Raw genomic sequence first — 24,352 nt, forward strand, 5'->3', positions numbered from 1 at the left:
CACTCCCTTCAGCGAGGTGTGCACATGGCGCTGAAGTTGATCTCAACTGGTTTTCAACTACTTTTCAAAATGCTTCTGATAAATTGGTCCACGCTTTAAATTGGTTCTAATTAAAGCGATTTTTTCTATTTTTCTATTTTTTTTCATTCTTTCAGTTTTATGCTGATCGAATCGATCAACGATCTAAGAGCATTGGCGAACTGTACCCCGCCTCAGGCCTCAGGCCTCCCGCCTCGTGTGCCCCACGGCAATCGTCTCAAATATTTTGGTGTCATTCGTCTCGGGAATTGGTATTAGGAATTGAAATCGAAATTGAAATTGAAATTCGAACAACAAACACTTGATGTTTGGCGTTTCATATGTTTTATTGTGACTGCACAAAAGATTGGCAGTTAAAATTTGTTAAGGCCAAAGCTCGAGAGCCCATTTCGATAAGGCAGCTCTATAAACAAATACACACATATATATGTATATACAAATGATCTTGTATGATCTTATGTTGTATTTTATATTGACTTTTGACAGTTTCCTTTTGGCAGAATGTCATTTATAGATCTTTTCGCTTGATTGTTGAGTGGATTAGATAAGTTCAGACAATTACCAAGAAGTGTTGCCTCACATCTACACATAGAATTCTATATAAAAAAAAAAAAAAAAAAAAGGGAAAGGCAAGGCACATTAAAACTGGCGCTAGCTTTTGTCACTCATTGTTGTTGGTGGGGTAAACTATGCGCGGATACTCATAGGAAACTAGTTCTAGCTTTTGACTCTATGCAAACAATTGCCAATGCATACGTATGTGGGCACATGTGTGTACATAGAGAGCATTATCTCTATGCAATGCCACTCGATTTGTAGGGCTGGCAAAATGCTGAACATCTTGATTCTAATCGAGTGACAATGTTAACTGAATTGAATTGATATGAATTGAAATCGTTGTACTATGGCGCAAACTCCTGGCTAAGTCAAGGAACCCAAGTATAAAAAATACAAATAATTCCAAAATTTATAATTCAATAGATCACGAAACCATATTTATCGGTAGAGTATTAGAATCCTATCAAACAGATAGTATACAAAAAAAAAAAAAAAAAAAAAAAGGAATGCATAACTAAAACTGTTAATCTGAAACTGAAAATCTTATGGGACTATAAGAATAGTTTTTCAATTTCCAAGAAGCTAAGAAGATTTCAACTAGAAACTATCCCTTTCAACTAAATAACAACCATATCTAGTCTATCTTAACTAAGGTTATATGATGCTCTAAGACAAGATTCCTAAAAGGTTGTTGAAGCTGCAAATCTAATTATTCTGAGTCATCTAAGCTTTGTACCATGAAACTCAAATCAATAGTTGAAAATTAAGTTGAGTGGTTTGTAAACGATGTAAAAGAATGAATAGGACTTAATTATATGTTTATGTGCTTCATATATAAGTATATTAAAACATAAATTTAAACTGTTCACTGAACCACGGAAAATATCTAGGTAGAACTGATGGCATGGCCCATGACCGAACCCAAAGTTTGCTAGAAAATATGAGCTCCAATGAACCAAAAAGCTCCACATTCAATCTAGCACAAACTTCAGCTTACATCAATTACAATGGTTTATGCCATTAAGAGTCAGAGGCGAGCCAGCCCTGGTCGCAGCGAATGTGCGATATTTGTTGGGCTTGGTCAGCGTTGTCCGTCATAAAAAAAGATATACATATAACAAAATAAATAAATAGAAACAATATGCCTGCTATTAGCCATGGCCATGGCGTGGTCAACACTCTCGGTCAACTGGAGCAGCTGGCCAACCCAAGCAGCAGTAGTGCTATAGTTTAGGTATAGCTCATTTACATACAAGTGCAGAGGTAGGATGTGAAACTGAAGAATGGACGTGAGCCTTTCTAAAAAAAAAAAGAAATAAAGAAACACACACACACACACACACGCACGCATACAGAGTTACTGCCTCCAACATTCCAGAGTCAAGTGCAAGCGACTTATTTATAGGTTTTCCGAGTGGAATAAATTTCACAATCAATTGCATTGAGTGTGAATCACTTTTTGGTATTCGTGCCGATGCGATCGACCAGGAGCTAGGGGCTGCTCATTAGGGCGGGTTTTCCTGACACATTCATGCGATCGATAAGATCATATGGCATGTCAGCTGTTGCATCCGTTTCCGTAAACGGAACAGCTTCAGACTCGATGCTCAACGCTTGCTGAGAGAGTGCGAGAGGGAGAGCGTGAGAGAGAGAGAGAGATAGAGAAGGAGAGTGAGGGAGAGACAGAGCTAGCCGATCCAGTTAAGAGGTGTTAATATGCAAATCGAATGTCTTTGCTTGGCTGTGACGTAGATATGTCTACGCCCTCATACAGCTGTCTTAGCCACACTCATCAGCAGCATCATTATCATCATCGTCATCGAAATCGCAATCATCATTAGCTTTAGCTCATCGCCAATTCCACTCGACATTACAGCGACATAGCTGATAGATACCTCTCCAAAATGCTGTAATGGCTAGACCCTAGTTCTAGCCAAAATTATCTCAAGAGAGGCGAGAGCGCCAAATTGAGAGAGAGCGAGAGAGCAAGTGGGAGAGCGTTTCACCTTTGTTTATGCTCTTAGGCAAGTGTAACTCTTTGATCGCTCTTCACAACCTGTTTTTTTTAAAGCCCACTTTAAAAATACTTTTGCTTTTCATTGCCTTCAAGACGACAACGACGATTTTGTTTGGTGATTAATATGCGCTTTTCGAAAATGAAACAAACGAGTCGCCAAATTGAAGCAAAACCAATATTCCAGCCGCGAGTCGAGCCAGCCACATTAGCGCAGATAAAAGACTTTTTAGAAAACTAAATTCGATAGCTGAAAATAAGTTTTGATTGGTTAGGCTAACGGCTAGAACTAAATTCTTGAATACATTTTATAATATTGAAAACTTATGTAGTAGAGTTTTAAATATTATATTTTTAACAGAGTCCAAGGAGTCACTTCTTTCTCTAGCCGTCATTTATTATACGTAAATTATACTTTTCTTTATTTTTAACAAATTGCATAATATTTTTCTATTCTAAGTATTTTTTTATGAATTAAGTAATATATTAATTAATTTAAATTTAATTTTGAATAATAAACATATTTTTTGTTGTTGAATAAATTTCAAATTTGTATCATTATTAATTAATTTCAAATTTATTTTTATTTATTATTAATATTTCTCACAGATCAATAAAAGTTTTAGAGTATTTGTTGATCGCATTTATCGATTCGCATATTTTGTCCGGTTTTGTTTTATTTTTCGTTTTGCCATTCAAAAAAACTTACGTCGCTGTCGCTGAGTGGAGCGGAGTGGCGCTGCCTTAGCCGCTCACTCTTTATATTTTGAGCAACTGTTTTTAAAAGTCGGTATTTAGTTGTTGTTGTTTTTTTTTCGCTGTTGCTGCTGCTTTTCTGTTTCTGTTTTTGAGTGTTGAGGCTGGTTGGAAATATATATTTTTCCCATTAAGGTTTTTTTTGTAAGGCGCACGCCGAGAACGGCTCAGTCTCGATTGTCAGCTTGTCGTGAATGGTTTTTTAGCACAAGAGTCGCGGCTGCTCGACGGCAACCCAAACAGATCGCGCGCAACTTAGATTAACACAACACCTCAGCAGCAATAATAACAACAACAACAACATATGTATATATATATATATATATAAATATAATATACTATATAACTCGCGACGCTTGTTGTGCGTGTGTATAAGTGTGTGTGCCACTGTATTTAACATTTTGCATAAATCATTTTGAAAGCGTGCGCTTCTGGTTCTAAAGCTGATGCTGATGCTGATCGATTCGATTATGCTATATGTAGGTTAGCCAGCAAGTTTGTTGCCTAAGTCTTTCGTATAACATGCACTGACGCAAAAAGTTCAAAACAATTTACGTAATACGGAACGTGATTTGCTAGACGACATAGACGACAGTCGGTGCGAGATGTCTTTGGCCAACTTCTCGCTGCCTTTCGGCGGGCTTGCGCAGCCCTGGGGCGTTACGCTCGCCCCGCTACATCCCATCCATCAGCTGGCCAGCAATACAAACAATTTGCTTTACTCGCCGGCTGATCATCAACAGCAGCACCATCAGCAGCCGCAACAGCACACACAGCAGCAGCAGCATCCAGAATATTACAAAAATCAGCCATACGGACCGCCAGCGCTGCATCAGCAACAGCAGCAGCAGGAGAATCCTAGTTATCCATATGGCAGCAGACGCAAGCAAGGCACCGCCTACTTGCCGCCCACTGGCGCCTCGCGCAACTCTGTCTACCACATACAACAGCAGCAGCAACAGCATTCGGCGCAGTCGTCGAGCCAAGCTCAGCTGGAGACCAATGATAACAGCGTCTCATTCCAGAGCAGCAGCAGCGCCGCGCAAAGCCATAGCCAGAGCCAGAGCCAGCTGACGCAGTCGGCAGGCCGTGGCCCAGCTGAGGGCTCCTATTCGCGCTATCCAGGCCAGGCGCCCGCTGTCAAGCAGAAGCAGTACTACAACGTGCATGGCACCGCCAGTGCCAGCGCCACCTTCAGCAAGAACAGCGGCAGCTTTAGTATTACAGGCTTTGGCAATAGGCAGCAGCAGCAGCAGCCGTCCAACGCGCAGCCACAGTCTCAGCAGCCGCCGAACTCGAATCCTCAGCAACCACCGCCTCAGCCGGTGCAGCGTGGCAGGCAGCCTGACAAAACGGAAACACCTGCTGCCACATATGGCGTGGCGCCGCCTCCACCTGACAACTATCCGGAACGTGCGCCTGGCTTTACGCGAGTTCAAGCCGGTCAGGGTTCCAGGACGCAGGTGCATGCGGTGCTTGACTACGACGTGGAGGAGGGCGAGGAGGAGGAGGAGGATGAGGACGGCGATGAGAGCGAGTACTATGATGGCGAAACGCAGGATAAAGGTGTGTAAACAAATATTACGGATAGGCAAATTTCTACTACACTGAGGGAAAAAATGTATAGGGAAACAAATTTTACTCTATGAGAACTTAGGCTATTACAAAAAGAAATTGTAAGAGTAAGAATATGAAGAATTAAGAATATGAAGAATTCGCAGTTTTGCAGCTCTGGAAAAGGATTTGAAATTTATGAATAATATAGTATAAATGTGTGCATAAATAATATATATGTCATTTAATTTAAATATATATAAATATATCTTATATATCTAATATATATATAATTTTTTTTTCCGGCTGTCCGTTTGTGTTTATAAACGTAAACCATTTCATGTATTAGATATTCTAAAATTGGAAAATATATTCATTCGTGCATACGCTTAGTTTATCAAGTGTTAGCATTTCTCCCATACGTCCACTGGAGGTGTGGCAAATCAGGAAATACTAGATTTTCTGTAAATATTAATGCCCAGATTTAAGACTACTTGAAAGAGAGATGAATTAAAATCTCCAACTTTTGTAGTGGATCACTTTTGACCTCATCCCCAGATATACCTACAAGTTCTACAGGTTGCCTATTTAATAATATACGTTTTATGTTTGTTATAGTATCTAAAACATATATCATATATCATGCAGTGCGCTGCAGCTAATTCTTGAAAAATAAATTAACTTGGAATTATATTTTTTAATTGTGGTTTAGATTTATTTCTTATCTTAACAAAGAAATAAATTAAGTTGGGAATTTATAGAATTCTAAACATTATTTTTATTTAAAATTTAGCAATGTGAATTAACTAGGAAATAGATGGGATGCAATGCGGAAATGGCATATATATGAAGATATATGTATATGTATAGCAAATTATAATGCAATGCAAAAAGTAAATGTGTAGCTATTTAGTGAATCATGTGGATTACTCCTTCTATTTCTCTCTCTATCTCTATCTACCAATTGCTCTTTCCCTCTGTCTGTCCTTTTCTTTGTCTATCTCTCTCTCTCTCTCTCTCTCTCTCTCTCTCTCTCTGTCCAAATCTTCCTCTCTTCTCTGTATCACCCCCATCAACAATTCTCCTGTCTCTTTCTTTCTCTCCATAAACCTTCTCTCTCTCTGTTGTTATCTCTGTCTCATATAACCTTTTCCCTCTCTTTTTCTTTGTATCCATTTGGCTCTCCTTCACCTGCTCACCTTCTATCACGTTTGCACCTGATTCCCCAAAATTTATGCTAATTGTTGATGTTTCTGTTTCTATTTTACTGTTGTTGTTGCTTTTGTGTACTTTTTATCGTACTTTTCGGCTTGTTTGTTAGTTCGCATAGTTGTTTTGGTTGTGTGTATTTGATTTTTGTGTATCTTTCCAATTGAGAGCAACTTCTGCACTGTTGGACAACAACAGTAACCAGAACAACAACAACAACAGCAACAGTAACAAATGAGAAATAAATACAACTACTAAACAAGTAGACGTAGCAAGGTCAAAGGTCTACAAACCGCTCAAACAAGGTCGCCTTTGGGACAGTAAATGGTCAGTGTTTGACTTTTATAGCTGTCGCTGACTAACACACGATTTATATAGCAGCCAAAGCTCTTCTTTTTTTTATGGTATTTTTTCTTTCCCAAAACGTAGATGATTACGCACACTTATGCGTGTGAGTGTGTGTGTGTGTATGCGGCTCTTCAACTAGACATTTAGTTGCCCTCTCAATGAAGCAGAAAATAAAAACTGTCAGCGCATTTGATAATTCACTTTTAGTTTTGTTTCATGTCTTTTGTGTTTTCGCGTGGCGCCTCTTTGTTTGAGCTACATTTTGTGGCAACAGTCTGAACAGGCTCAAGTGACTGACTGAGCTTATACTTATGTATATACTCATATGTGCGTGTGTGTGTGTGTGTGTGTGTGAGTACGTGTATGTGGGTATTATTATTATGCAAGAAGTCGGGCCCCATTCAACAGCTCTCGACTTGTCTTAAATGACGACGAAGACGTGCACACGCGAGATCACATACAGACGCACACGCACATATATAAGTATATACACATGTGTATCATGCATAAGATCAAGTACATATACATATATATGCATATATGTGTATATAGTTGCATTGTTTAAGATGAGTTTTTTGGGGGGTTTTCACCTTTGTAAAAAAACGAGTTCAACTCGTAATTGTAACGGCAACAGTTGCGAAGTAGTTGCAACAACAAAAACAATAACAGCAACGACAACACAAACAACAACTGCAGTCAAATTCTATGCGCACTTCGCATAAATCCTTTCCCTGCATTACATACGCATGAAAAAGGGAAAGGGAAAGTTCATGCCCAGTTCACGCATTATGCGCAGATCCGTTTTATCCATTACAAATGCTGTGCAGCATGTTCACTTTTCTTTTTCTGCTCCTTCTTCTTCTCTGTTTTGCACTTTTGTGCACTTTTATATACATATTTATATAGTATATGTGTCAACTGCAGCTCGATTTGTATGCAGCACTGCAGTTATTTGCACTATTTCGCATTTCAACTTCAGCTTGGGGTTTTTTCTTGCATTTACATTTTAAAATATTTCCTTTTGTTTTGTTGCAGATAAATCGCATAAAAGCCCAATGCCAACCGTGACACCCATACAGGGTCCGATCTTTTTGAAGAATGGCAGCGTGCCGGTTGTGCCATTATTTTCCTATCCCAAGTCGAACAATGGCAGCTTCTTGCAGATTCCGGTAAGTAAATAAAGCAAACAAAATAACAAAAATAACTTACAAATGAATAATAAAATCATGTTATGCATACTTAATGTGGTATTAAATATAGTAAAAGAAAATATTTTCTTAAAAAAGAGTCAAAAATTATATTATCTTTAAATAATATCATTCTTATAAATTTCTCTTGAGGCATTCGAGAAAAGAAATCTTACTATATGTAAGAAAATTTAAAAATTTCTAAACATATTTTCTCATAGGAACTGAGGGAGAATAATTATTCAATATCGTATTATATCATATGACAGTTATAGATATTATCTTGAATTAGCTGAAATTTGTAGTTCACATTTAAAATAATTAAGACTCAATCAATAATCATAAAATATGCATATCCAACAACAAACAATGTTATGAAATATTAATAAAAAGTTGGCAAGATGATACATTGATTAACATAATAGTTTCTTAATTTATTTTAGCAAATTCCATCATTTTCATATTTTCTTGATATATGCATTATTTGAAACAAAAGTTGTAATTTGATTTTTGAAAATGGTAAAAGCTCTGCCGATATAGATCACATTTTATTGATCACATTTTAAATGCAAAAGTAAACTAGTTGATTTAGAATACAACTAAATAAATTTAAAATCCATCATAAAATATGACTACCCATCACATTATACAAATCCTGTCAAGATATCGCATCATTTGGCAACATTCTCTTAAATCCCAATAAGTACTCCCCAACCACCGTTTGAATGCCAATACAAAACAAAAAATACTTTACTCATGCTATAACGGAAAAGAGAATTTCGCAAAACTGATCGTATCATATCAGTTATATCATTATTTGCTTCAATTCCGGCAAGTACACCCCCTCCATTAATGAAAAAAAAAATAAAAAATAAAATAAAATAAATAAAAGAACGAAAAAAGTCTTAAGTCAAATTTTAAAACGGACACGCGCGCGTGTTTTCCGAAACTTTGCTTTGCGATTACGGCTTTAGGAATAAGTAACAAAGTATATCGATCGAGTTTGCTCATTTGCGGAAATAACTTTGACGATCTTTGGCGAGTTTGTGCGAGAGTTTGTGTTGTTGTTGCTGTTGCTCTTTATGTTGTTTTTGGCGCACGAAGGTCGCGCGAGTTCGTTTCGTTAAGAGGTGTGATGATAATCATGAACCGTCCAGCTGCTAAGAGACTCTCTGATACTCTAAGATTTCGGATCGTTCGACAATTAAATGAAATTTTTGGTTTTTTTAATGTCTTTGAGTCATTTCATTTTCACACCCTGCCATAAATTTTGTTATAGGCCGTCGATGTCAATGTCACTCCATCACTCACTCTCCCTCTCTCTCTCTCTCTTTCTATGTCTCTCTTTAGATCTGGTGGACGGCGCTCTCCGTTGCGCTCGGCCTGGATGTTCGAGGCGATGTCATCAAGGGCGTGCCCTGCATCAAGCGTTATCATCAGCTGTTTTGCCCCACAGCAGGCAACAGCTATCCCATGTGAGTATCTGAACAATCAGCATATAGCCATAAATTATCATAAAACTTAACCTTCCAGAGTGGAAAAGAAAAATGTTGTGGTTTTTCTTAGCTTTGATTATGTATGATTCATATTTTCTTTTGTCTTTTTGTGAAATACATTTTGACGTCTCAGCTTGAGTTGCTAAAATAGTTTGAAATGCGCATAGAATTATATTTAATTATTTTTATTAACAATTTTTAGCAAGTTTTTACGTTCATCTCAAGGAAATATTTATGACAATTACTCATAGCTTGGCTAAAGACCGACTAGAACCTATTCAAAGTTCGTTCAACTGAGCGGCGACTGGAAAATTTTTTACTCTAACGAACTTTAAATACACTTGAGGCTATAGAAGTTATATTAGTTGGATTTAATTCCTTGACCGATTCTTCATATGGAGAACATTATATAATATAGGTGCATTTTATATGTAGCAAACCGATGTGAGAAAGAAGGAAAATGAAGCTGTCAAGATAGTCTTCATTAGTAACAAGCAGAATAGTAAACTAAACTTATCTAAATGCTTCTCTCTCACTCCTCTAGCGATAAAATTGAACGATTCATAGACGACAACAAGGCGCTGATGCGTCGCATGTACGGCGACTTCGAGATGAATATGGAAGGTGGTGGTGGCGGTGGTTCAGGTGGGCAAGCCAAGGTGCGCAAGCGACGCTTCATAGACGAGCCGGATATATTCATACCACCTGGCGCGTATGCGGCTACAGCAGGTGAAGCCGGCGACAGTTACTTTGGCGAGCTGCGGAAGAAGCGGCAGGCAGCAGCTGGTGGCAATCGGAATCGAGGAGGCGCTGGAGGTGGGCCAGGTGGGGGTGGCACCAGTAGAGCCAATAATCTGCCCGGCAATGCGAATGGCAATTCGGGCACAGGGCGACTCGATGCATGCGAATCGAAAATTGAAATTGTGACGCCCTATTGGGCCTCGAATTCGGCCGGGAAAATCAGAGCCATTGTGAATACGCAGCACTTCGAGCAGGCCATACACCAGGAGGTGTGCAGGTGCGACAAATAAATAGAGTTCTATATAAATCTGATATATATGTATGTATGTATATGTATATATGTTTCGTCCTTTGTAGCAACACCCAAACGTCACGCTGTGAGGGCGAATGCGGCTGTGAGCAGAAATATAAATGGCACCGTCTGTTGGCCTACGATCCCGATAACGATTGCAAAGGCATTTTTATGGATTGGTTCCTGTTTCCTTCATGCTGTGTCTGCCGCTGCAATCCCTAAATCATATATAGTAAAAGCTGATGATGAGATGAAGAAGAAGAAGAAGAAGAGATAGTGTTTCTTTTGTAGAATGCCACTGAATGTATTTTAGTTGTTCTTAAGTAGATCCTAAAACAATTAAGTTACTCGTAGCGCTTAGTTTAATGTTTAAATTCTTTTTGTACGAGCCATATCCCATCTATATATCATATCGTAATATCCACCTACAGTCTCCATTTTATGTTGTTGTATTTTAAATTGTAATTGTCATTGACGAACGATAAATGAATAAAATTTAAATTCGAAATCAATGCGGAGTAAGGTTATTTCTTTTAATTGATATTTTATTAGTTTTTATTTTCGGTTTTAACTTTTTGAGTTAATGCGATTTTAAAGCTTAAAGCTGACGACTTTATTAAGAAATTTACATATTTGTCATTAAGTCGAAGAAACAATCGATTTCGTTTAATATTTACATTTATTTATATTATTTCATGTTTATGTTCGAGGAGCCTGGATGGATTTCCTTGATATTATATAATATTCCGGAAATAAATCTTTCCGTTTTTAGCAGATTCTCATTTTATATAAATGTACAGATGTACCAGTGAACGATTGTACCAATGTACCAATGCATCATCAATAATAATAGTCCTATGTAGAAGAAGTGTTATTCCTGTGGATTTCATTTATATCAATTGATATTTTTTTAAATCAAAATCAATAGTTTCCTTGAAAGTGGGGAAGAGAGAGATTTGTAATGAATTTATTTCAGTTAATCTGTATAAACTTAAAATTTCCAAAACAATTCTAAATGAATATCGTGGCATATTTACTTTGTATGTATTTAATCATGTCACATGTAAACTGTCTTAATAAAGCCCATATCATATATTTCATATGCTATATTATCTATCATCCAATAATTTATATACATATATTTACATTTTTAAAAATCAACTTTTCCAGGTAATGAACCATTTAGCCAAGCCCAGCCCAAAGCTACTTTACCGTTACCGTAAGCTTTGCTCCCATTTCATAGCAGCGAGCTTTCAGCCGCGCTGCATACAGCTTCCATTTGATATGAAGCTCAATGGCAACAACAAAAAGCTTTTTCATGAATCACTTTAGCAATTTTGTGGGTCAGAAGCATTTTATTCACTTAAATGCGATGCGAATACCCTTTGCATGTTGTCCTTCTGCATTCCTTCTTAACTGTTTCATAAAACGTTTATGCGACTGCGATTCATAAATACCAGAAAAACCAGAAGAGAAGAAGCCGAGGCAGAAGAAGGCGATGATGAAAATAAAACATATTCATTCCTTGTCTTTCAGCTTCAGGTCGTAAAAATAATCCCTTGGAATTGCAGTTCGCATGCCAGACACGTATTCAATCACAGCAATGGCCACACAAAACAGCGCTATATCAAAAATTTTCGGCTTGGGGAACTTGTAGTCGTGCATGGTATACAAATGGTAACATTTTTATCAGTTTATTTTTTATTTTATTTTTTGTAACCAGCAGCAACAACAACACTTTGAGGAAGTATTGCAAAACATTTGTGTCTGGGCAGTTAGTTAGTGAAGTGGAGATTCACATTATGGACGCCCGCTCGGCAATGTCAACAACTTGCAGCCATGACGACGACGCCGTTGGCAACGACAACAATGAGAACGAGAGTGATACCAACAACACCATCAACGACAACAGCAACCAGGAACATTGCAATGGAGCCCTACCGACTGATTAATACTCGATCGTGGTACACAGTTTGGGCGTGCCATATCATTGAACTATCTATAGAGTAGAGAAGTAGACCAACTCCAATATTGGTAATCTTCTATTGAAAGATATAATATCTCCACGATGTCCCCAGTAGATAAAATCATAAAATGTATGCTATAAAACTGTCGTAGATATTGGGTTGTTCGACGCGTCGCTGCGGATGTAGGTAGCATATATGAGCATAAATTATATAAATAGACAATGGAACAGGTAAACAGTGAAACAAAGTCAAAACTTGTTGATCCATTCTCTTAATATGTGGAATATCTGGTCAATCCATTTTGTGCCTACCAATAAATCAGATGAAAGTAAATCTTTTACAGATTTGATTATAAGATAAGTATGAAATTTCATGTGTTTAGCTTCAATAGTAACTGAGTACATTGCATTACAACCCGAAACGCCTTCTGTATTATAATGTGAACGGGCATCATAATACCTTCAACAACAGCAGCGATTGTGGACTAACCATGAGATTTACTAAGCGAACCCATTTCGCCAGTTTCTCTTCTGTTGGGGCGTGCCAGGCGATATGACGCCCACAGCACATAGACAACGCAGATATGTAAGGGGACGCGAACACACACAATAACAGACTTTCCATGGAATACGCAAATACCATGTCAATGATATGGATGCTGATGTTGCTGCCATTGTTATACCCAGTACTAGAAACTCAATAGCTAGCTGGTATGTCAGCCGGTGAGACAATAATGCCAGGATTTACATAAATCAATAAGTCATCATTAATCAATTCAGCCAATTCATAATCATTCGACTGTTATCAATCCTCAGTCATAATCTATCATTATTTGTCATCAGTCTTGGTCATTGTTTGTCTGTCAACAGTTATTAGTCATTATTCATTACTCATTAATTATTATTCATTACTTCTTAATCATTAGCCATTATTCATTAGTTATTAGTCATGAGCATAATAGTTTACTAATCATCAGTCATCACTTTTCACACATCAGTCATCAGTCATCACTTATCACTCATCCCTCATCACGCATCAGTCATCAATCATGAGTCATTATCTCATCAATTATCATTAATCATTAATCACTCATCACTCATTACTTATCGCTTATTCCTCATCACACATCAGTCATCACTCATCAGTCATCATTCATCACTCATCAGTCATCAGTTATCAGCCATAACTCATCAGTTATTACTCAGCATGCATTCACATTTTGGTATTCTTTCCTTTTATAGGGTATCTGACAATCAAGTAACTTCTTGACAACTTGTTGTTGCCTCTGCGCGCGCACACATTTGTCCTTTAAGCTTAATGCGAAATGCGAAATGTGCAAAAGAATTCGGCATTGGAGACGTGGTCAGAGAAAACGCTAGTCGCATACCCAAACAACAAATGTTAAGTAAGTCGCACGCTTTATGTGTGTGTGAGCATGTTTGTGTGTGTGCCTATATGTGTGTGAGTGTGTGTGTGTGTGGCGCATGTGTAGGACGTCATATCCTGGCAGAAGAAGCACCAACAGCAGAGCTCTGTCATCATGGCCAAATGTGGCACTAAAATCTCAGCCGCTGTCGCCGTTTGCCTATAAATACAAATGTCTGCACGCAGTTTGGCTTAAAGCAACATTGTTATCCTAGTTCGGCGCATCGTGAGGACGAAAGTGGCAAGAAAAAATCCAAATATATATATAACTGAGTAAATATTAGATAATAAACGCACAGGCTCGTGACGCACAGCTAATCCCAGCGGAGTCAGCAACAACAACAACAACAATTATTCGGTGCATTGTGAGTCAGAGTTCAGCCTAATTGGAAATTATAAAACTGCATTCAATCCATTCTGATTAGTTGTTAATAATATTTAAGCTGGTTAAAAGCTGTGCAGCATTTTTAATTTTTTGGTGGAAAGTTTTGTGGGTATATTAGCTTAGTGAAGTGACTAATTTTCTATTTAATAATAAATAAATAAATAAATTATATACAAATAACGAAATTATATTTAAGCAAAGTTTTTATTAATGTAGAAATGAAAATGTAGATATAAGGACCTGTGATGCCTAAATGTGCTCATATTTTTAATAAATTTATAAAATGCTGATATATCTGTTACATATTTATGACAGGGTATAAATGGAGAAATTGTATTCATATCTAAAGCATTACAAATATTTGGATTTAACATTTTGATTTTGATATACAATATATATACATATGTATATGTACATATAACAGACGTCACACAGAAAGAGAAAGAGTTAGATAGAAAGAGAGAGATTGAGAGGATACGAGAAACTCGATCAGTTTTTAGTAGAAACTTAACCGTTTCATTAACCTTGTCGAATATAGAGTATTAGGCAGTCTGGTAAAGTATGATTCTAGCTTGTTTTTCAGCTGCCAGCAAATCCTTTGAGCCTCTGGCAAAATATAATTTACACAGCTTTTTCTCCATTCTCTGTACATGCAGCAACAAAGCCAACTCACCTGCAACCGCACCTGTAACCACAACAACAACGCCCACATAATGACCCTAACTGCAACCAGGAATCAGGCTCCATCTGCTTCTCTATCTTCATCTCCATCTCCATCTGCAACTGCGATGCCTTCTCCGAGGCTGCAATCGTCGCCGTCTCTGTCGCTGTCGCTGCCGATGCCTCTGCTGCTGTCGCTGATGCTGCTGCTGCTCCTGTTGGTGCCGCCGCAGCCTTGCGAGAGCCGATACCTGCCGACAAGGTCGCATGGCGACGAACTGGATAAGTTGCGTGAGCTGATGCTTCAGGTAGGTAACCACCAGCAACCGAGCACTCTGCACCCTTTTGCAAGTGAATAGCCTGTTGAAAGACCATTGTTAATGCGCATTAGTGTGAGGGAGATTGGGAGAGAGTGTGCGCTGTGTGTGTGTGTGTGTGTATGTGTGTGAATTAAACTCATATAGCATACTCTATATTTTGGAAATGGTGATTATACGATATTATTATGACTCTGAGCAAGCAAAGCCTGTTTATCTCATTATGCTGTAGATATAAGTTGTACAAATTAGTTACGATTCGAGGATGAAGTATATATGACGTAGTTGTGGATAAAAAATAAAAAATGTTTATTTTACAATTTTTTAACTTTCTTAATGCCAACGAAGATTAAATTAATGGCGAACATGATATCCCATGGCATAGCCGTCAGTGGAGTAATACGTATCTGGCTTACAAATATATTTCGTATTTTAGAGAGAACTTTGGTTTATTTTATTTTATTTATTTATTATTATTTTTTTTTTTTTTTTTTTGCCTTTTAATATATAATAATAAAAATTATGATATCTCAATCTAGATGCACTGAAAATGCAAATATTTGCTTGTGTCACAGATATTAAGTTTATATTAAATTTATATATATGAGATATATTATATATAAGAATTAAATTAATAAAAAAATATTTGACATGTATAATATTATTTTAGAATTATTTTCAAATTTATTTATATAAAATATTTTTATATTTTTCTTATTTTTTATGTAGATTATTACAATTCGATTTATATGCATATGCATATATATAGTATATTAGTTAGGGCATTTCAACTTCGACTTATTAAACTGTTCTTTCTGCATTTTTTTTGTTTTTCATTTACTTTTCTTGCTCTTCTTTTTGGTATGTTATTTGTATGTTGTTGTTGTTATTGTCGGTTGGATATTTTTGTCGATATAATTAACTAAATGAAAAGAGTCAAAAGCGTGGTATTAAGTTGCAATTATGTCGCCAATTATTGGGGTTTTATTTTTCAATGTGTTTTTGTTTTTGTTGTTGTTGTTATTGCTTTTGTTTTGGTTTCGACGGATCGGTCAGAGCTGTTGCGGGTTACCCATTTTTCGGTTGCGTCATGCGCCCAATCAATGACTCCAGATAGGGTTACCCGAAAGAAAGAAAAACAACAAAAAATGCAGAGCTCCTGAGCAGCTCAGGTATTTTTGACTGTTGTTGTTATTGTTGTTGTTGGACTCGTTATTGTTGTTATTGTTTTAGCTGCGTCTGCAAAAGCGTTTCACAAATATTTTACATCTTTCGCAAGCAGTTGTTGTTGTTGGTCATCTTTACGTTGCAAGCTCAGCACAGCAGCTACAACAACAACAACAACAACAAGTGCTGCTGCTGCTAACTGACTGAGCCTGCCCGGCTACAATCGCCAACCTGCTGAGCTACAAGCTCTCATCTTTGCCAACCTGACCAAACATTTATATTTAAAAAAAAAAAAACCTAAATTCCTCTGTTTCGGCTTCTTCTTCTTCTTCTGTGTTATTATTATTATTATTATTATTTTTTTTTTTTTGTTGCTTGCCAAGTTTCCTGTTCTTTTTCGCAACAGCCGCAGCACAAAAATGCTGCTCAACCAGGAGGGGGGCCAATTTTTAATGGATGCTTCACATCATTTCTGCCACTCGATTTTCAGACGCAGCTGCAACTGTGCCCCAGCAACTGCGACTGCGACTGCAACTGCAACTGCAACAGAAACTGCAACTGTGCAACGGCAACTATTTAGTTGACTTCTCAGTGTTTATGTGTAGCATCTTGGCAACTTCAGCTGAAAGCCTTGAAGCCGCACTGTCTATGCTTTTGATGAGCTCCGTCTATGTGCTTGTCCTTGAGTCTAGCTCTGAATTGGTCTTTAGGTCTGAGTTGGCTTGTTGGCTCTGTTTTTAGCAACTGTCTGCAGGTCATCAGTGCTCTAAATGGAGCTGCTTAAAGTGATGTTATTTTAATTTGCCTCCAGGTCATGTAGAGTGCCTTCTGATGAATGTACATATATAGTCATATAGGTCAACAAATGGGTCTGTATTGTGGGTTGCTTTTTGAAATGTTCTTAGGTTGTCTGGTCTGCCTTGGCATGACTGTAGGCTCAAAAGTTTATTGAATTTTTTGACACTACGATTAACATTTAATTTCAGCTGTAGTCTGCTCTGCAAGATGTCTGTAAATAGCAGGGCATCGTGATGGGCCTGGCTTTAGAATGTTTATATAGTCAGTCAGTTCGTATGTCCATAACTCAATTTAGTTCTTTATATATCACTAAAGTTTCTTTGAATTGTCTGTTGATTTAGTTGAAAGTCTACGCATAGGGTAATAGAGGAACGTAGAATTAATTTCAAAGCTCTGTGTTACTCTTAGGCCCTCTCTCAAATTTATCCATGGAATTATCTGTAACTGTCTAAGCAAGCTTAAGGTCTACTAAGAGCCCAGTGTACGTTGTGTATAAGGTCATTAAGATGCCGCTTAGTCTCGTCAGGAGACTAGTCTGCCGTCTACTATTGTCTGAAGCTAGTCTGGAGTCGCTAAGTCTACGCCGGAGTCTAGTCTGGAGTCGCTTAGCCTAGTCTACAGTATTACCTCTCACGAACCTCGTCAGGCTTTTTAAAAACTGTCTGTCTCACACTTTTGCTGATGGTTCTTTTGAAGCATCATCTTACATCTACATCTAGATAGCTATATATAGAACATATAGTGTATATATACATGTTCCATATATACATTATTATATGTATATTCTTTATTTAGCCTTTATAGTAGTTTATCATATCATTTTCTATGATTCTGTAAAGCTGTCTCTCACCACGCTTTCTATACAGCTAGCTGTCATCTCTTTCATAAGCTGGCCCCACTCCCAATGGTTTCTCTGTTGGCATTACACTCTATCTAATTACATCTCTCAATATAATTGCCTCAATTTCATTTGTATCCGTACTTGTTGCCACATGTGAATCGAACTGCTGGAACAGCTTCATTCATTCATGCAACTGTGTGGGACTCAAGGTCAATTCCAATATTTTTATGACTTTATTTATGGCTGGAATACATTGCTTTTATGTTCCTTTAGTTCAGCTCACAGTCTGTCTCTGTCCAATCCTCTCTCTCTCTTTCTTGCTGTTGCTCTGGGGTGTGAGCCCGTCTCATGCTCTGCCTCTATCTCTGGCTGTTGTCTGTGCTTTGCAATTTGAGTTGGCGTCTCTGCATTTGAGTCTCTGACTCATGGCAGGGCCCTTGCGAATCGATAAGCCGCTGACGTGAGACGCGCACAAAGTGATTTTGGCCAAGCGGCACAAAGAGCCAACAAGACAACAGGCTAAAAGAAAAAAAACTACAAAAAAAGCCGAAGAAGAAGGAGAAGAATGGTAAAAATAACATAAACGGCGAAATGAAATAAAATGTAGCAAAACGTGAAGGGAAAATCAAATGTCAAATAGCAAAAAAAAGAAAGACAAAATGTTGAGAAGATGACGTCGCTGAGCTGAGGCTGTCTGTGTGTCTGGGGTCGGTCGCTTGATGAAGGTTGACTTTGACTTTGTCGACGTCACGCAGAAAATAATATATAAAGGAAATTCCACTTGTCTGCCGAAGCGTAATGCATTGAACCTGCAGATCGTGAGTTGGCAAAGAGCTCAGCTTATGTTTAATTAGCCTTCGCCTGTCACTCGCGACACGAGACTTCACTTGCACCGGGAACTGTAAATACAACAAACAATTCCCTGTCGCACTTACTATATGAAATGTTAACTACCAAACCCCAATGTCAAAATGTTATTGGGGGTACTTAAATACTGCTAAGAGGCATGAAAGTAATTTGAAATGGATTAGTGCTTGAAATAGGGGTGGCTCGTAAAGCCAAAGGATGCCTGGGCTCTCAGCTTTTCTCAAAATCTGTTTCAGAGACATATAAAAAAATAATCGTACATCTATCTCCAGCAAAAAAAAAAGTATTTAAGGCATTTTTAAGCTCACTCAGCCTCCGCCAAAAATCACAAAGAGCAGCAACTGATTAGGCCCATGTCTAAAAATAAAATTGACCACGAAACGTAATAATACACACAAACAAATAATTATAAATACACATAATAATATAAATTATTAATTTTAAAAATAAATTAAGCCACATCTAAGGTCAGGCGTGCGAAATAATAATAGTAACAAAAAATGCGCTTGATTTTTTAGGGGGGAGAAAAAAAGAAAAATATTTGTGCCGCGATGATTCGATGGAATTTCACATGTTAAATAACAAAATAAAAAAAACTTCATGGTAAATTTAATGATAAATTTTGAAGTAAACAATTTGTTTATAGTCGGCCTTAAAGGCACTCCGTATTCATTTGTGTTGGCATTCAACGGCGTAATATTATCGTTAGTCTTTAAATTAATTTAATCTTTGGTATTTTAATTATTAGTCTTAGAGTTCATATAATATATAATAAATTATATAATATTGGGCTGAAACAACTGAAGTCAAATGCAAGGCAAAGTTATCTGATATTGGCCGTTCGAGTCCCTTAGAGAATCTCTAGGTTTTAGCTTAAGGGAAAGCAATTGTATAATATGTCTAAATATTAAATACCTCAGCTTATCATTTAAGGATCTGTTATAATTACTAATATTTCTTTTACTTTTACTAGTATTACTATTACCAATACTTATTACTATTACTTTTATCACAAGATTAATGATTGCTATCATTAATTTGATGGCTAGCCTATTGATTGTTAATCGTTTAGCTCAATATTTAACAACATTTATTTGGCAAACGTGTGGCTGAGCCATTAAGACTGTGACTGTGGCAGCTACAGAAATTGGGGTTGCAACATCTACAGCTGCCCCTTTCCTCCTCATCGACGATACCTTAGCGAAAACCAACAATGACGACAATCGCTGAGACCCTTATCCAATCACATAACTTTGCACTTAACGGCAACTCTCAAATTAAACTGTCCAAATGTGAGGATGCTGAATGAAGAGGCATGGGAGGAGGAGGAGTGGAGAGGGCATATGACAGACCCTGCTAACTGCGATGCTATGCGATAATAACGATGGTCGCTTCCTTATACGATATATATCTCTCGACTTTGAAGCACACAGCTGCAATGGCTGCAGTTCGCAGTTATTAAAAACAAAGGGGCGTCCATTAGCGCAACAGAGATGCCATCAGTATGAGGGAGAGAAAGAGAGAGGGGGGGCTGAGATGGGGAGAGAGGCGCAGAGGCAGAGGGAGAGGGAGAAAGACACACACTATGTTTTAAATTAGCAATAACATAATTACCTGGCGCAAAATTGTTTTAAGGTATTTCTCGTCGCTTATTTATTTTTCTTCTGATGTTCACACATCGTTCGCCAAAAAGTGAGGCGATGAAGAAAAAACAAAAGAGTTGGGAGGCGACAGAAAAAGAGGTTACCGTCTGATAATTACACGACAATACCCCCCATTAACACATTTTCAGTCAGCGCTCGGCGCACAGCTTCGCGCCTCACTCTGAACCTCACACTGAGCACCGGGTGTAGAGCCTCAGCTGCAGCAACAGCAGCAGCAGCAGCAGCGACAGCGACAGCGTTACAGATGATATGAATAAAGTTCATTTGATTTAATGAACCGCCAAAAAAAAAAAACATAAACAAAAAAAAGCATCTTGTGACCGTGCTTCCCACACACATAGCCTACCTCTACGATCATAATACAGGCTACACTGAGAGAAATGCTTAAGAATCAAGAGAAATGATTAAGAATCTGCAAATTTTCTTTAAGCAAAATATGAAAATTTATGAAATCAATTTTTTAATCTTAAGCAAAATAAAATTTTTTAAAATTATTAAGAATATTTTTAAAGTTTAAAAATATGTCAACTCAACCATTTTTTGTCTCTGTCTCTGAACTTTTCTCTATATGCCTTTTTGCTAATCTCAAAATCTAGCGAATTCTTCATATCAAATTGCTGATAAAAACGTGTCCAAATTTCGCACTGTGTAAGATTTCAACAGATTTTTTGAAATAGCTAACAAACTAACAAACTCCGCTCACAAATTTCATGTAGGCTACAACAGCAACAATTACAACAACAATAATAATGATAATAATAACAACCATAACAACAATAACAAACTAGCAACAACAATTGTAAGTCTAACTCTTTTTGTTTGCAGATTTTGGAGTTGAGCAATGAGGATCCACAACAACAACAACAACAACAGCCACACCAAATGCGTCTGCACAATGAGGCCAACAATCCGCTGACCGCTCAGCGTGGCAGCAACAGCGGCAGCAGCGCCAATGCCGCCTGGCTCCAGAAATTGGGTGCTATGGGCGCACTCGATACGGACGCCGGCTATGGGCGCTACTAAAGATGAAACACCAAAATCCCAACCAACCATGACGACCCCCCATAAAATTATAGAAAAACGAAACTAGGAATGTAAACGAAAAACATATTTGAAATGCCTAAAGCCTATTTTAATTACACAAATCTGAGATAACTAGTTCCAAAATTACACAGATTACAAATTGAGCTTTACATCTTAACTACTTGAAGTCAAAATTTATATGAGTCGAAAACCCTTATTTGAAACTTTTTTTTATAAATAAGCAAATCAGAGAACAAGTTCTTGAATTGAAAGAATCGAATTCAAATTGTTATAGAAACTGCTCATTTGAAATGCGAAAATTGTTGTATATTAGAAAAAAGTCAGAGAAAACTAGTTCCGAAATAGAACATATTTTAAAAGTGAAGAACCTCGAAAAAGAGCATAAGAGAGGACTAGTTCTGTAACTGAACAAAATTAAAAAGTACCATCGAAACTCAATTGAAATGCTAAGTACTTGGAACTGTTAACTAACTTAGAGTTAACTTTTTAAACAAATTAAAACTTTTCATAATTAGGAAGCAAAAATCATCATTTAAAAAAAATTATTATTTGCAATCAATACATTAAAATATTTAGCTTACTACAAAACTAAGCTACATATAAAGAAACTAATTCCAAAAGTTCATTTAAACTGACAAAATCTTTTTTTTTTGTAGCAAATGGAATTAATAGTTCCATATTAATTTATTACCAGTTCTCATTAGAATCGTTCTTAAGGAACTCTTAAAAGCTCTAAACTGGTTCGACAATATATCAAGAATGGACTTTACTCAAGTTCAATGTAAAGCAAAAAATTTTACAAGTCAATTCTAACTAACAAAACTAACAAACTAATCAAATTTGAGATGGATTTAATGAGTTAGGGCATTTCAAATATTTTTTGCTTTGCTTTTTGCATTCCGTAAGCAAACACTCAATGGTTTTAAATACTAAACTCAAAAGAACTTTAACAGTTCCTATATAAGAACAATAATTTTTAAACTTTTACGACTAGACAAAAAGCAACAAAAAAAAAAAAAAAAAAAAATATATGTACTATAAATATATATATATACATACAATGAGTTAACTTGTAATCAAAAATTATACCATATATATATGTATATTATACTTTATATACACATAGATATTTCTGTATACATATGTAGTTCCTAAAACTTTGTTTTGTGGCTGCCAGATTCTGTTGCATTGTTAGTTAAAAGAAGAAGAGTCAATTGTAAATATGTAATACCCGTCCCTGAAAGCATAAACCTGCGTGTTTTTCTTCTTATTCATACATTTTACATTGTTTTAATGGGCCTCAAGGCTGGGCAAATAAATATAAATTATGAGCATATTACAAGCGAGTGCCACAAGTTTAAATCTCTGCTGCTTACATTTTTGTGCTCGACTCTGGCCTCCAAGTTGAATTTTATGGCGCCATATACCCTATATTATATATATATGAATTTATATATATATATGTGTGTGGGCAATGCAGCTCGGTTTATATAATTGTTACCTTTAAACGTATATTACCTTATGATCAAAAACAATAAAAGAAATCATTTTCAATGCAAGGCCTCTGCACATTTATTTTTCATTTTCAGTTATTGTTAATTAGATCTACTGATAGAGCGTTGCATCAGACAGAAGCTGGAAAAACGCTCGCTTATGCAATACAAAACACGCACTCCCGATTTGTATCTAATAGTTACAGATACAAATAGTTTTACTGCCGGACAAATTGAAAAACGCGCGAGAGTGTGGGGAGTGCTCGACTAGCAGATACTGTGAACGTATCCATAACGAGACATGACACACGCGCATGCATTCCCTCTTACATGGACCTCACACAAACAAACACTGATCTCAGAAGTCCATACACAAAATTAGGCATTATTTTTTGTTGTCTTCATTTTTTGAAGTCTTCAAGAGATGCTTTAAAAATCGATATTTATCGGTAACTATAACACGAGTTATACAGAAACAAATATAAATATTACATTGGCCACTGCATCTGGGAATATATATTTAAAAGCTGAAGTCTCTAGCTTCTTTACTTTACGAGATACGACGGACAGGTCAATTTTGAAATAGATGAAATTTCATGGACATAGCTCCATTGAGATATTCTTGATCAGTGTACTGCCTTTACATAGCTTTCAGCCACACCTCCTTCCACCTACTTGCATTTCTTCACAAGTCGAATACACCCCATTTACTCATCTCTAAATTGCTTTAGGGTATTGGAGAAAAAAAATGTAGAAAGAAAAAAAAACGGAATTTACTTTCTTTGTGCCCCGTTCAAGTGCAACACTTGACAAATTAAAAACTAACAAGTGGCGATTGCCAGACCCAGTTAACCCAGAGCCGAGCCCATCAGATACAGATACAGCTGAAGATACAGCTAAAAGATACAGATACTTTGCCTTTCTGTGTCAGCGTTGCGTCTGCACAAGTGCCCACGCCAAGTGAGCCAAAGTTCCGTTGCCTGTCGTCGACATTTCTGTTTTGTAAACGCATTTTAATTGCTTTTCGCTGCTTTTTATGTAAATACAATATTATTTAAATGGTCTTTGACTTCATTCATTTCGAGCTATATATAAATACATGCACGTATATCTCTATATATACATATTTGCCTGTTACATAAAGTCACAAAAAGATACTTAATAATAATTAGTATGTGTGCATGGCTGAGGTGTTGATGGAGATGATGCCATGCCGCCGCATGGCTCTGCAATGGTGAAAGCAGAAAGATTTCAGATGAAATATGATTTTGCCAGCTGCTCTCACAGCTCAGAATCATGGGGCTTGACATGCTATCACGGTCTGCTATTGAAGAGAGCTATTATGAAAGTGGTTGGAAAATTATGTAAAAGAACTAATTAAAGTCAGGTATAATTGAGTTGAGAAAGAGATATGCATAGATGAAGATGTAGAATTGTTAGCATTGATTTTGATATAATCATAAATATGATAATAAAGGCATAGATTATACAGTATTACCTTGTGTCTCTTAGCCTCATTTTCTCGTTCTC

The 24,352-nt window shown here is 36.9% G+C and overlaps 2 protein-coding genes across 2 annotated transcripts; both read left to right on the plus strand.

Annotated features, from left to right (window-relative positions):
* Nucleotides 1-3,521: 3,521 nt before the first annotated feature.
* LOC6575800 (protein spaetzle 3) lies at nt 3,522-10,706 on the plus strand. Its single transcript, XM_002001768.4, has 5 exons — nt 3,522-4,933; nt 7,514-7,647; nt 9,016-9,140; nt 9,706-10,179; nt 10,260-10,706. Exons 1-5 carry the CDS (start codon nt 3,973-3,975, stop codon nt 10,414-10,416), a joined length of 1,851 nt encoding a protein of 616 aa, XP_002001804.1. The 5' UTR covers nt 3,522-3,972; the 3' UTR covers nt 10,417-10,706.
* Nucleotides 10,707-13,773: 3,067 nt separating this feature from the next.
* Nucleotides 13,774-22,888, plus strand: LOC6575801. Its single transcript, XM_044008773.1, has 3 exons — nt 13,774-13,951; nt 14,628-14,939; nt 21,111-22,888. The coding sequence occupies exons 2-3, from the start codon at nt 14,685-14,687 to the stop codon at nt 21,306-21,308; spliced, it is 453 nt and encodes a 150-aa protein (XP_043864708.1). The 5' UTR covers nt 13,774-13,951; nt 14,628-14,684; the 3' UTR covers nt 21,309-22,888.
* Nucleotides 22,889-24,352: the final 1,464 nt, after the last annotated feature.

Source organism: Drosophila mojavensis, unplaced genomic scaffold, assembly GCF_018153725.1.
Source record: "Drosophila mojavensis isolate 15081-1352.22 unplaced genomic scaffold, ASM1815372v1 contig_36, whole genome shotgun sequence".
NCBI classification, from domain to species: Eukaryota; Metazoa; Arthropoda; class Insecta; order Diptera; family Drosophilidae; genus Drosophila; species Drosophila mojavensis.